The sequence below is a fragment of the Egretta garzetta genome, unplaced genomic scaffold (genome assembly GCF_000687185.1).
Source record: "Egretta garzetta isolate BGI_Z169 unplaced genomic scaffold, ASM68718v1 scaffold133, whole genome shotgun sequence".
Taxonomy (NCBI): Eukaryota; Metazoa; Chordata; class Aves; order Pelecaniformes; family Ardeidae; genus Egretta; species Egretta garzetta.
In genome coordinates, this window is record NW_009259111.1 from 460,739 (window position 1) to 475,631 (window position 14,893).

Here is a 14,893-nt window from a genome sequence, read left to right on the forward strand (position 1 = left end):
TTCAGCTGTTTGTTACAGGATTATTTGTAAATAAATGCTACCTGAAAAGTAAGGAGATTGTATTCACATGGTGTATCTAGGTGGTACCCATGATAACCTAGGGTGCAAGATTAATATAGCAACTGTAAAGGCTATATAATCTTCAGGAAAAAAGTATTCTCCCTGGTATCTCTGAAAGCCCTGGATTCAGTTTAATCTCTAGGCAGTTGCATGTCATAACAAGTTTTCCAGAGAAAAACACAAGCTCTAGTAATCAGCTGATGCCCTATTTGCAACTTCCTACCTCTGGATAGAAAATAAAATACTATTTTATTTGTTGACATCTGTGAATCATACTTTGCATTTTTGGAGTACTGAACTGACCCAGAATTTATTATCTGCATGAATGCAGTCAGTTTGATTAGCGATCAGCTCTCATAAAGTTGTGATAATATAGCAACAAGATTGATGTTACATTTAGTCTGATTAATAGTCCATACCTGTACTCAAAAGGAAGGTGAATGCATGATATTCCATAAAATACGGGAAAAGCATTTGGTGCTATGAATGGAGGTGATACAGCTTTGCTGTGTAATCCGTCGTGAATTGTTCTGTTTTATGATGCTAGTCTCCCTTAATTGTCCCAGTAACATTTGTTAAAGCTATGTAAGGATATGTTCCTCAACTGAGATTAAAATCAAGCCTTTGAAAGTTTGACTCTAACACGAGCCTAAAGTTTGGAACTTGACTAGACTACTAGAGGAAGTCGAATAATGAATTAGCAGTGGTAAAGGTGGTGTCATTTAAAGACTTCCTTAATATGTTTCCAAGCACTTCAATATGCCAGATTTCTCTCTTGCCTCGTGTCCCTACCAATAAAAAGTGTACAACAATCTGAGATACTGCACTGTTTTCTCCTTCCAGTTTTTTATGTCTCCAGCACATGCTTGATCTGATCCATGTTTCTGTCTGGCCTGAGATGCCATTTAGATGCTCTAGTGAATAAAGCTGGATGCCATACTGACTTGCATCTATCTACAGGAATTAGGAGGAGGAGAATAAATCAAAACATCCCTATTTCTTCTTCCCTCACAGTGCCTTTTTTTTTGTTGATTTTTCTTTTCCTTTTTTTTCTTTTTTTTATTACTGTAGTTTGATCATTGATGTGGATTTCAAACATCATTGGTTTGAAATCTGCTTGAAATCTCATTGATTTAAAGAAAACCTTGTCCTGTCAACCAAAACAATAATCTAGTGAGCTTATTTTTCTGGTGACTAAAGCTGGAAACTGTTGAGCGTCCAAATGGTATTCAGAAGAATCGTAACTTAAATGTACAGAATTCGCCCATAAAACTTAGTTACTCTGTGTGTGTAACTTTATTAGCCATCAAAAAATGCATATATATATACACACACACATATAATTCTGTGTGGTGTATACACTGTTTGCTAAAATGAGGTTCTTATTTCTAACAGTGATTTCTGGATGTTACCACTTAGTGCACAAAGACTTGATTTACTACTTTTGACTCAGCAGATACTTCTGCTGGCCTCAGCTGTGCTTCCTACCAATTATGCAGTTAGAATTTAAACTAACAATGCTTGGAAGAGCACCATAGATAGAATCTTTTTAAAAAATGTTGACTCTCATCATTTAGGAACTTAATGGTCAAATTGTACATTGCTTTGCACTTTGAAAGAAAATTATTCTCTCTCCTCAACACTGCCGTCAACAAATTAGAGAATGATTTATACCAGTAACTGATACTCTGCAACTGCATTTCTTGCATTACAGAAAATCTGCTCAATGAGATCAGCACAAACCCCCAAACATTTGTTTATGATAGTCTTACTACAAGATTGTATCATTCTTGGGTGTTGTCTTAAGCATATTTACATTAAAACATTGCAATCACAAAGCTGGTGAGATTAAAGATATCACTCTGGAAAATCACGTAAGTAATAATTCATGAGTCTCCCGTTTTCTGCCATTCATGTTCTCTTCCTCTGTCTGCCCCCTTGCAAAAAGAGGAAAAAGAAACTGTAAAAGTCCCAAACCATAAAATGGCAGATTCACAACATTCACAAATATTTCCTGAGTCAAGGGAAAAACTGCCAGCAGAATGACTTCATGCTTCATAAAGTTTAATTTTTATGCTTGGACTGGAGAACTGGTGATCCTACTGTGTTAAAGCATATGCTGCATGATGAGTCACTGACGTTTGGTTTTTAGCAGAGGATGAGAACACTCAGTTCAGTTGTACCCTTTTTCAAGTGTGAAATCTGATCCTCCTTTGGATATTATATTAGCATGTTATTCTTAAGATGAAGTTTAATAAACTTTTTGTGAATATTCCAAATGTTAAATTTGTTCTGAAAGTGACCTCTTACTGTCAATGCCCCAAAATACATGTTGTTGAAGAAAAACCTTGGTTTTAAAAATAATGTTTAGCATATTACATCATCATCTTTCTAAATCTTCTGAAAAATGGATGGCATGATAGCATACAGAGATCCAAATAATGTCTTATTTCCTTTCTGCACATGTGTAAAGAGAAGGTTGCAGGTAATATTCTATATGATAAGAAACAGACTTACATTTTTAATGTCCTTTTTAACATTTAAGGTACTCTCTAGACCAGAATTTAAACGTGAGAACAGTTGTACAGAGGAAAGCGTATTCCCATCGTCCTAATAACTCTGGCAGTAATTTCTACTGTCCTATTTATCCCCTGTCTCGTGCATTCACACACATGCATCCCCAATTTGATCTCATGGTATTGCAGGTGCAAAAGGTTGTTTTGGGTAAAGGCATCCTTTTCCTCTTCACTCCTGTGCTGTGTCTACACAGTGGCCCCAAGTCCCAGCTCGCAGGATAGGGGGATACGATCTGTCAAGCAGAGACTTTTCTTCCTCAGTAGAGATCAGATAATTTATCTGACTTTCAAACAGTAGTAGTACTAATTAATTGAAAGTTTTTTTCAATGCGTTTCTCCATATGCAATTTACAGGAATTAATTGACTGTATTTTAATTAAACAAAACAAAAATCTTGTGTGTGTAAAATTTTGCTTTGGTTTACTTCCACATATCCTGTTCTATATTATATAAAACCAATTATGACTGAGTTAAAATAGGGTATGAAGTACCAGCTTTCTTAATTTTATTTTTGCTATTTGTTCTGCTTACATTGCTTAGGTGTCTGCAGTCTTGTCACCTTAGGTGTGTAAAGCTTGAAAGGGTAGAATCCATGGATCAAGTTTGGGAAAATTCAGAAAGATTTAGTAAACTCTAAGCTCTGAAATTACTATTTGCGTATGCATAGTTCTTGCTAAAGACTTGTTATTGTAGTTCTTTAACATTGTTCAGTGCCAAGGTTAACGTGTTGAAAGCAGTTACTTAACGCTATTCATTATTGCCCCGTGGAATTTCAGCATTTATAGTGCAACTGCACATGCATTACCTTGGACTTCCCCGATCTTCCATGGTGTGCATAGCCTAATGGCCTGCTCCAGAAATACACTATAGCCTATGGCTGAGTAAGCTGGACTGAAAGGTGGAAAGCATAGGTACTAGCTTACTTGTGTTCCAAAGTTCTGTCAGTGTGTTGAGATGATAATGCATATAAGCATCATCTGGCATTTTCAAGTGAGGTGCATAAAATGGTAAACATGTAATAGATGCTGGTGGTGTAAATTTTGTGTAATGCTGGAAGGTGCAATGCAGGCTCCTTATTATCATATAGGAGTACTCTGAAGTTTCAGTAGTATTTAGGGAGTTAATGAACTGAGCTGTTACAGAGGCTTGAGGTTACTCTGTGTGCTAAGTTTATGATCTTTGCGTCATTTTCTGTCTTGTCCTTTTCTTTTTTTAGTTGATAGTATCCCTACTGTGAATTACTACAGTTTATTATCCTGTTTTGAAATTATTAAATCAAGATAATGGCTTTTATGCTGGTATTATTCCAGTAAAGTTTAGCTGCAGTGGTATGATTTTGTGCATGTAGACAGGCCATGAAGTGGATCTATTCACCTGTGGGTTTAGTTCAGTACAGCAGACTGTAGGCAGGATGCAGATTTGTCTTCTGGAGGCAGTCAGCTAAGTTTATTTTAGGTATTGTGCATGTGTTAGAATTTATTGGGTACATGCGTTTGTATAATCTGAAAAGTAAATAAAATGAATTGATGCTGAATGTTTTTTGGCCTTTGATTGTTAATAAACCAGCTAAAAGTATATTTGGCTGCAAGTAAGACCAGCAGAGACTAAGTCACATGGGGAGAAAGGGATCCATCCCACATGAGCAATTGGCACGAGATTACTAAAGCAAACTTCAAATAATTTTTCTTAAAATAAGAAATCACACGTGGTCTCTAATTTTTCTTTGCTGAGCAGTTAGTAGAAAAACAACAGGCTTGCTGAACTTGGTGCAATTTCAAGTGCAAAGTTTTGCATAGGGAAAACTTTTTGACAGTTATAAAGAAGTACTAGAGTGGAAGTTTTGTAATGAGAGATGTTCTTTCTCTAGGACTGGATGAATTAAGAAAAGTATAATTCTAATTTCACTTTCTGTTCACATTTGATTTCCTTTGAGTTTCAAATAATGCCTGCCAGCTGCCACCTTCAGAACGGTAAAGCTACATCTAACGCTTTGTGGTTTCTGACTTTTCTGTTAGTACCTCAGTTGAAATTGATTTTCTTCTTTCTGACATGAAGATAAACCTAATTTTTCTCCACTCAATATTAATCAGAACTAAATGCACTGACTTGAGTTAACATATGCCCCCAGAGTGGAGATGTACAGTCAGCATGCCTGGATTGTCCTCATGTTTGAAAATGAGTGGCACCTCTGACAAAGGCAGTCCACAGAGCCGCCTGCCTCAGAGGTGCTTCAAAGACCCAGAAGGACATAATGAGCCAACTGGGGGGGCCAGAGCCACTATGTAAGAGAAGACCAGATGGGACAGCTGATAGTCTTGGAAAGTTGGATAGAAGTTCATAGTTGCTTTATCTAGGAGCCTTCCATCTTGGAGATTTGATAATGGCAGATTTGAGCGTACATATTAAAGTATGAAGATGGACATGTCCAAGTTCTGAAGATGGGGGTGAAAAGACAGGAGAGGAAGGATAGTTACAGTTCACGTGCACTATAATTCAGCTGTATATTGACGGAACAAATGCCAATGTGTTCTCCAGTTAAGTTCCTTAACATCAACTACATTCAGTAGTTGGGAGAATTTTTTTGGACTATATCGGTAGGTCATTTTCATCTTTAAAAATTTATTTCATTTCCTAATGTAGATTTTGGCTGGACTGTTATTTTTAAGTTAAATGTCAATATTTAGAAGCAGAGCTCACATCTTAAAATAATATGATTGTTGTGGCAAAATTAGGTTCATAAAAGTTCAAGAGGAAACCTTAAATTTTGAGAACTAGATCAGAGCAATAAATCTCTCTGTTGAATAAAAAAGATAAGGTTAATATGCATAAAGTTGGCTGCTGTCATTTGTTTTCTTGGCTGCCACATCTGTTGCCTTTAAATGAGTTGCAGTTTTTCGCTGGGGTAGCACAAAATCAGTCACCTTTTTCTACTAAATTTTTAACATAATTTCTTAAGCTGAAATTATGGCTTTCATGAATATGTCTGTTTACGTGCTGATTTTCCACATGCAACATTTTAAACACATCCGGTGTCAACCAAATGTGACTGACAGTAGAGACCTTGTAATTGCGTTAGCTTTCATGAAAGTGGGTGGGTGGGAAGCAGAAAGATGTGTTTTGTAGTCCACCGCCACATGAAGGAAAACTTGGAATGTGAGATCAACCCTTGTCAGACATCAAGTAATCCACAAATGTTTTTAACTTTGACATAAAGCTACAGGAAATTAAATTAATTCATAGCTACCAAGAGATGTTTGCTTTTTATGTGGATGCTCTCATTATTTTTCTTCTCTGTTACACATACCTGAGGCCAAGTCTGAAACCGTGAATGAAATTAAGTCAGTTTATACTTTAGATTTGCATATATGGGGTGTGTGTGTGTGTGTTTGTGTCCTAACAATTTTTACAGTCAGAGAGAAAAGAAAGAAGAGAATCAAAAATAAGTCTGTAATAATTTTTTTTTTCTGTATTTAATAAACTATCTGACTTAGGCTTAACCCTGCATTAGTACTTCTTGTCTGTGTGATCTGAGTATCAAAAGAGAATTAATGTGTTCTTGAAACTATTATCTGCCACTGAACACTAAATAAGATACATTCAAATATCTTAAATGCTTGGGAGAACATAAGGGTTAACATTTTGGGTCAAAAACAAAAGACATCTTGCATAGTATTTTGTCTCTGTAGATGGTTAGGAGTGAATGTCTAGGGAACAGCAGAGAAACATGACAAACGTAGTATCTCCGTGAGAGGTCCCTCCCTACCTCTACAGTCCAAGGACCAATTGAGCTAAATATGCCTGGTGCATGTTTAGTAACCTCTGTGAATTCCATTAATTTGTCCGGCCTTCTCATGACCCTGTACGCATTTTTCTTACCACTACTCTGTAGCAGAAGAGTTTCGCAAGTTAAATAACCCTTGCATGAAGAGCTACCACCATTTGTTTGCTTTGAGCATTCTTCGATTAGTATGCTGACTATGGTGGTGGTTGCTTTTGTTGTTCTTCCTTGAGACTACCAGTGAATGACCAGTTTACTTTGGGTTTGTTGTTTGGGGTTTTGGTCTGATTTTCAGGTGCCCAGTTTCCATGTGAGATTTTTGGTGTCAGCAGTAAAAAGTATATAAAGAGTAAAACTAAGCAATGAGAAAAAGACATGATGCAAAGAATTTTCTAACGGTTTTGCTATTAGTTTGATTGGTTGAGCTTTTGTCATGTTTTGTGCAGTATTAACTACTTCTGTTTTGGCAAGCAAGTACGCAATATAGCTCCAGTGAAATTTCTCTCTTACGCTCCTTTGATGCTATGCACAGAAACTCAACACTTAGGCTATTCTTGGCCTTACAAGATGTCATTTAAAACTCATAGTTTTCAACTCTGAATATATATTTGTGACTTAAATGCATTGGTCAGAAAATGTTGCAGGACTACTTCATATTCACCTTTGGTACCCGCTTAAGTTTTGCCAAGTAGTGCATGTAGTGCGTACTGAAGAAACAGAGGAGACGGTGATGAAGTTTTGAGGTGGTATCCATCACACGTTGTTAAGCCAAGCCTGTGCACTCTGTATTGTATGATTTCATAGATTCGCAGGGTTCATTACATTCCCTTTAACGTCTCCCTAGATAGACTGGCACGGGTACTGAACTGGGAGAGCTATGTGACTGCTCATCACTTGCTCCATTAGAATGTGTAAATCATTTTTCCACTGTATCTTGTGTGTAGCATATTAAGACAACATTTAATGTACGTTTCAGTTTTGAGAAAATTTTTGCTCTTGATCTACACCAATTTATTTGAGGAAAATATGCCATATTTTATTATTAAAATTATGCTTTGCTTAATACTTGAAATTTTCTTCTAATACCAACCTTTCAAACTCTTATCTCATTAGAGTGTGCTTGATAAAATGCTGCAAACTGTACCCAGTTGTTCCTACAATTTTTATAAATATAGACGTGTCTTAAAGCAAAAGGGCACCAATTTAAAGGAAAGCAATACCTTATTTAACAATATCTGTGTCAAGCCCACAAGTATTAGATTTTAACTGCAGCTATTAAAAATGTATTAAACCTTTTTCTAGACTGTGGATCTGGGATGTCATGCCTCATCTGTTGGCAGGTAACTCCAGTTGTCAGTTACCTTCGTTATTAAAGAAAATGCTTGAATAATTAGTCTAAATTTGCCTAGCTTGGGCTTAATGCCATATACATCCCTTGGCTTAACTGAGGAACAAATTGTTCTCAGAAAACAAGCAAACAAATAGCAGAATGATGATGAACAGTGCTGATCACAGTTAATTTCTCTCAACCACTGGTTATCAGTCAGGGGCTTAATGCAGATTTTTTATTTATTTATTTATTTGGTCATGTGAACTTTTATTATTTTGTGAGATTTTTTTTTCAAATGCTTGCACAAATGCATTTATTAATTCAGCTACTTTTATTGGTCAGCTTCATAAACTATAAAGTGATGCTGTCAGTTCAATTAGTTGGTTATTGTACATTCCAGTTTAGCCCATCACTTTAGGTCATGAATATGATAAATGGATACTTCTCATGGTACAAGAAGAAAGGCAAACAGTTGAAATATATGCACTCATGCTCCCTCTGGTTCTGTATTCTCATTTATGTAAGAACCTATGAAACTCATTACTATGTTATGTTCAGGATATATGTGTATATGTGTATATACTTTTAGTGTAGGCATGGGTGTGTACATTCCTTAAAATATATCCATAAAATTGAGTTTAAGGATATACTGCTCTGCATTTAAATGTACAGGGCACACAATTTTTTTGGCCAGCCTCTTAAGAGGCCACTTTACAACTATAGCAAACAAGTTGAGCAAAATGAAATTGCATCATATGTCCTTCAAAAGAAGTTTCACCATTTTCTGAGTTTGTTTATTATGTATTATATATGCAGGAAAAGAGGCGGGGGGGAAGGACAACTAAATAAATCAAACACCCTGCTGTAAAAACAGATAAGATTTTTCTGTTTAGACTTGTGATACATTCTCAACCATCTTCTACTTACACAATAAATAAATGCTTCTTTAATTTTATTTTAAAATTTTAAGAATGTGATTCTGTATCTAATCTTAAAATTGGTTATCTTGATTTTTTTCCTATTTTTTTGATCTCATGGGAAATAAGTGTTAACATTCATTAGTGTGACATTTTATCTATGTTTTTCTGACAGTTTGGAATAGGACAATTTAAAATTTGTTTAAAAAAGAAAAATCTAAGTTAAGCAGTTTGGCAATGTTTCTCCAAGTAGGGGCTAGAAGAAGAAAGGCAGTCTTTAAAAAAACCCAAAAAACTCCTATGTACCTTCTGTGTTTCAGATGCCCAGACTGTCACAGTCGTATGTATGTGAGCAAGGAATCCTCGCAACAAAGATTTCTGCAAAGGCAGTTTTAGACAGCTGAAGTTTTTGGGTATTTTGTGGATAAGAAGTTCTTCATAGTTGTAGTATTGTCTGGTAGATTTTGTAGACAAACTGCTCTATGGATTTGAGTCAGCCATAATTTACAGATCTCTGCACTGGATTCTCCTTATAACTTTAGAAACCAAGTCAAGATGCAGAAGAGAAGAGGATTCTGGATTTGGCGGGCAGGGAACAGGACCCTGATGGGCTTCAGCCAAACACAGATATAATTACAGGGCACCAAATATTTTAAGCATGGGCAAATCGTGTATAATCACAGGTCATCATACAGTTCCTTTCATTAATACAGTTAGATCAGCCTCTGTTACCCATTCCTTAGCCTACTGAAGAGTTTTTCAGGACTTTATTAATCTGATGTTAAAAAAAATTCTTTCACAGATATTTCTGAGTTAGATTTTAAATGTGTATCAACTTCTAAACAAAATGGATCTTTACGCATCTGGAACACTGGTTTGCTCTCTAGTGGTACATTTTTCTCATCTCAGCTGTCTGCCTTTATGTAGAAATAAAAAGGGGGAAATAAAAAAAGGAATGTCTTTCAATATTAATTGAAATTATGAAAATTCTTAATCTGTTCTACTGTAGCATGAAGGACTGCTAGCCAGTAATCTAGATGAGAGATAGCTGGGAAGCCCTGTAGCAGTATACCAAATACCATTATCACCGTCTTCCCGCCAATACCGATGCAAAAGGAATGCTACAATAATCAACTAGATTTAGAAAAAATAAAATTAAGTAGCAGTATTATATTCTTATTTAACCAATTTAAATTAATCTTTTATGTATCGTTAGCAATTTTCCTTAACATCTAATTATTCTTAATTTAGTTGTAAAGTGAATGCTATATTTATAAAATAAAAATGTATTGAGAAAAAAAAACCCACCAAAACAATTCTTTGATTTTGCTAGCTTTGATTAGAGAATATTTTTTCCTTAGATGAGAAAGGAGATGAAGGAAGATGAAATGTGGATGTGTCTGAGCAAAAGCGTAACTAGAAAGAACTAAGTTTGTGGTTTTCCCGCTTTGTATTTAGTAGTGCTACAGAATGCTTGGGCTGGTAATGCTTTGCTTGAAAAGTAGGTTAAAAGTCATGTGTTTGAAATGATTATCTACTTAGTCTGGTGACTCCCCATAATGTGCCTGCGTGCCTGTCGGAACGTTTAGCCGAGGAAGAAATACAGCTCGTCACATTACATTTTTCCATAAATCTTTTATGAAGTAAGAGAGTGGTTTTTTTCTAGGGTAAAAGATTTATCAGTTCAATACTGTGCTGCTGTTGCGCCCTTAAAGTTTTAAATTACATCTAATTAAGCATTAATTCAAGACTTGATCTGAAGTTGAGTGGGTTTTATGAAAATGGTCTTTCATAGAAACATCCTCCCTGTCTGCGCACCCTAAGTTTTCATTATCTTAGTACCAGGTGAATCTAGAGAAGCTTCCATGTTCCCTTGCCTTTAGAAATGTGGAATATGTTTTAATTTCATTTTTCCTAATGTTGTCAGGGTTCACAATTTGTCAGATAGCCAGAATCTGTTGCCTTTATGCCTAGAATTCATAATTGCTCTTTAGAACAGTTGATACAATAAACTCCTGTTGATTATATGTTTAGTGGTATATAACCACTAAACTATAATTTAAAAATTCTTCTTGCATTTTTGGGGGCAGGGGAAGGGAACTGTAATTAATGTAAAAGATCTCCCTGTCAGCGTTATAATGGATGGAAGTAAATGAACGTGTGTGCGACGTGACTGTTGAGTTACTGGGTTTCTCTATTAATTTGTGAATCACAACTTTAACCTAGAAAGGAGATGCACACCAGACTAAGCATGTACATTGTGCATGAATTTGGTACTGTTTCGGTAAGAATTAATGTACAAAGCCAAGTATATGTCCATATGTGTATATATACTGCTGTGCCAATTGTTTTTACTTCGGTATGAAAATATTATGCATCTCTCTTAATTAAAACAGCCTGGTTAATACAAACATAAGCACTCTGTTTTTAAACCATTTTTACTTGAATGCTGGATTGGTTTTTAGATAGGAGGCTGTCCTCAGGTCAGGAAGTTCCTGAGCTGCAGATCGCTGGAGATGGGGGGAATGCACTGGAGGAACGGCCTCGCTAAGCTTGCCCTCTGTTCGGCAGGGGGGGCCTTCCCACCGAGACAGGGTACTGAGCTCTAAGCTGTAGAGGAACCTTTTGGCTGATTCAGTATAGCGATACTTACACTTTCTTTCTTTTTTTTTTCAATCTTGCTTAAACAAGGGATAGCATAGCATGAATGGATACCACCTAACTTTTATGTCCTGGAGATCACAGTGGCAGTTTTACAGGAACCCCAAAATCTCATTTAGTTTGTGTGTGAAAAAAGCATCAAAATATTTTATACCATTTATGTCTTCTGTGTTATACATATAAAAAATGGCATGGGCTTTTTTGTCTATGTATTAATGAAAGCAGAGCACCAAGGTGCTTGTGCACACCCCCCACCCTATATATGTGTCCTATATATGCTAGCTACTAGGAAGAAAATTAACTCTATCCCAACCGAAACCAGGACAATATGTTATCTTTAGGGGGTGTGTGCGAGAAGTGCTTTAGCATAGATTGACACAGAACTTGAGTGTGATTGAGCAGCTTCCAAGAGACACACACCCTGTGTTCGGGGCACAAGCCTGAAAGGCCAGGTCTGACTTTATGGGTGGAAGGGCAGTGGGGCAATGGGAAAGGCTCTAACGTAGATACCTTCACCTGCAGGTCAGGTTAGGAAGTAGCTCTTTATTTACCCAACAGCTGTCAGGGCAGCTGATAGCCAGCTACTGGACCTTTTCAGAGTGACCTTTTCAATTTGGTGCTAGAACTGAGGAGAGCATTTATATAATAAAACGCAGGTCTTGGTGTCGAGGCAAAAATGATTAAATGGTTCACAGATGATGACTGCTGCCTGACAGCTGATGTCTTCAGCTGCCACCATGTGGCTCTGACCATGGCACACAGGGCTGTGTAGACAGGACTGAACAGGATAGGACTGTTGTTACGTATTTTGTTTTAATAGAGAGTCATTTAGGCTAGTTAAAACAACAAATACTTTAGAAGGAACCTGTTTAGTTTCCTACTAGAACAATTATGCTGTAGGGCAGTGGTCTCCAAACTTTTTTGATCATGCACACCATCAATAAAATTCCCACCTGCGGTTTATTGTAACTGAACACTTTTCATAATTAAAGGCATTTATGAAGTTGTCTTTTTAAGTACTTCTAATAACATTGTTTTAAATGCTTTTATTTGGATACATGTGTTTGCTTAAAGAAACCATGCATTCTGAATTGAGGTTGCGAAATAAAGCTCATTAACTCGCAGGATTCCTGGCATTTAAAGAGCATTTCTATCGGGTTTCTTCCATGTAATAGGAAAGTGGTGTTGGATTTTTTTTTTTAAATAAAGTGAAATGATGACTAGTAGCATGATAGAATAGAAGGCAGATTTTTCATGTTGTCATAGGGAAAGGGAAGTAATTTTTCTCGTATTCCTAATTAAGATAATATAGTGATTTTTGCTTAGAAGAATGTCTGGTCAGAGGAACAAATGAAATACAAATTTAGTGGGTGCTGTGTGGGTGGAGAGAATTACATGCAAAAATTGGAACGAACGGACTTTCTGTCACTTGAAAACTTAATCAGTTCATGAATTTGTCAAAGAATGTGAGGAATTTTAGAAATGAAAGTATTTAGTAACATCTTTAGTTTTGGCCATGAGTAATAATGAAATATTTGTGATTGAATCGTAAGCGCTGGCAAGGAGGTTATAACAACTTGCACAACATCATGAACAACTGAAAGTTTATCTGTATTGTACCCTTTTCTTTTTTTCAACGAGAAACTTAGTGGTTCATAAGGTTGTGAGGTTTTTGAGAAATCTGAACTAGTGTTCTTGTGGAGAAATTCCTTTAGATTACAAATTCACTGGGTCAGGCCAGAGACAATTTTATAGATAATTTTAGCTGTAACATTAGCAGAAATTCTGTAAGAAATTGAATCATATGAATATGAGTAGGACAACCAAACATCCTTTTGTGAAATATATTTTTTTTCTGTATTTGAAGTATGGCTGATTGTAAGTCAACTAACACTTTGATGTGAGAGGATCCAGTTCTATAACCACTTCACTATCTAAAATGTGAAACGGGGAGCATTTAATGTGAAACATTGTTCTGTTAAACTGCTGTCTCGGAGAACTTTATTTTAGGTACACTGGTGCATGACTTCCCAGGTGGGTTTTAACAAGCTCAACTACATCTAGAAGCTTTTAGGGAGTTCAGGCAACCATTGAAACGCGTTCCTGTTAGTTAACTTCACTACCAGTTTCAAATAATGCATTAATTTTCTTTTCTAAAGTTCTGAGAAATGTTAACTATTTCGAAGAATGCATACATTTTTAGTTTGAGGTTTATTTCTGCTCATTAATCGAAGTGTTTCTGTTTTCAAGGGAACAAAAGAAATTGAAGGTGAAGAGGAGTCTGGTTTAATTCCACCTGCAGAAGTATTTGCTCCTAAAAGTCTGGTGTTGGTATCCAGACTAGATTATCCAGAAATTTTCAGGGTAAAGAACTTGCTATTACCATTTATAATATAAGTCAAGAGACAAAACTGTTTTTAATGAGTAGCAGTGACAGTACTTTTGATGTAAAACTCTCAGGATTGATTTAGAAATTTAAAAGCAAAAGTAGGCTTAGATTGAACTAGATAAAATTCAATGTCTATGACAGTAAATAAGCCCCTATAGGTTGAGGCAGTGCAGTTTTTTACTCTCCAAGCAGTTTTAAATCTACATAGAAGATGAAATAGAGATTTGTCTGGGCTCAATTTACTGTATAATGAAGGGAATTATTAGGACAAAACCAGACTTGCTCAGGTAAAAACAACATGTAACAATATTTGATTAAATATATAAAGGTAAATTAGTAGCGAATCCTAATTTTCCTCCATATGTAAGGCAAGATGTCAGAGCGTCTTCTAAATCAAATTAAGATGTATGACAGAGATTTAGGATCTTGGATTACTCTCAGCTGGTGAAATATGGTTGATCTGAGATAAATGAAAAGCTTAAATTTTTTGTAAGCTAATACATATTAAGAGAAAGAAAGATAGTTCAGTTTACAGATCAAGGGAGGAAATCATTCAACAGTTAAGTTGTCATTTGACATTAAGACTGACTGTACCGAGTGAGATGAAAAGTCTACATAGCCTAGTATTTTGTCTCTGATAGTGGCCTGTAGTGAATGCAAGGCAAAGCGTGCAAGAATAGGGCAGGCTGTACAAATAATTCCACACAATACTTTCCTAATTCAGTGTGAATTATAGTTAAATGACATCCTGAACCAGAGGTGTCAGTTGTGTGGGTTTTTTCATAGAATTTGTCAAGTTTCTTAACAATCAGATTTTACAGCAACCCGTGACAAGGAGTTTCACAGCTTAACTATGTGTTATATGAAAAGTTACTGTTGGAATTATTTCTAAGAAGAGAATTCCTAAAATATTTGCTGAATTATCAAAGTTACAGCAGTTAAAAGGCACCAAAACAATGCTGTGGAACAAAGTTATTTATTTCCTTTTTTCCAAAGGCTTCTTAGAACATGATGTTAGTTACATTAAATTATTAGTAAAAATGATAAAGCTCTAACTGTGACTTCTCAATCAAAACTGAATCCATACAAAAAAAAATGGAAATGCTGAAGTGTTAATATACTGTTCACTTAAAAATATATTCATATTTTATATGAATATAATAATATATAATTATAATATAT

General features: G+C 35.7%; 1 protein-coding gene across 1 annotated transcript in view; it reads left to right on the forward strand.

The window, feature by feature from the left end:
- Positions 1–14,893, forward strand: part of SBF2 (SET binding factor 2) — a 284,828-nt gene that overhangs the window by 127,634 nt on the left and 142,301 nt on the right. Inside the window, exon 5 of the mRNA XM_009635401.2 lies at positions 13,573–13,686. Within this exon, the coding sequence (XP_009633696.2) occupies positions 13,573–13,686 (114 nt within the window). The remainder of the gene's footprint in view (positions 1–13,572; positions 13,687–14,893) is intronic.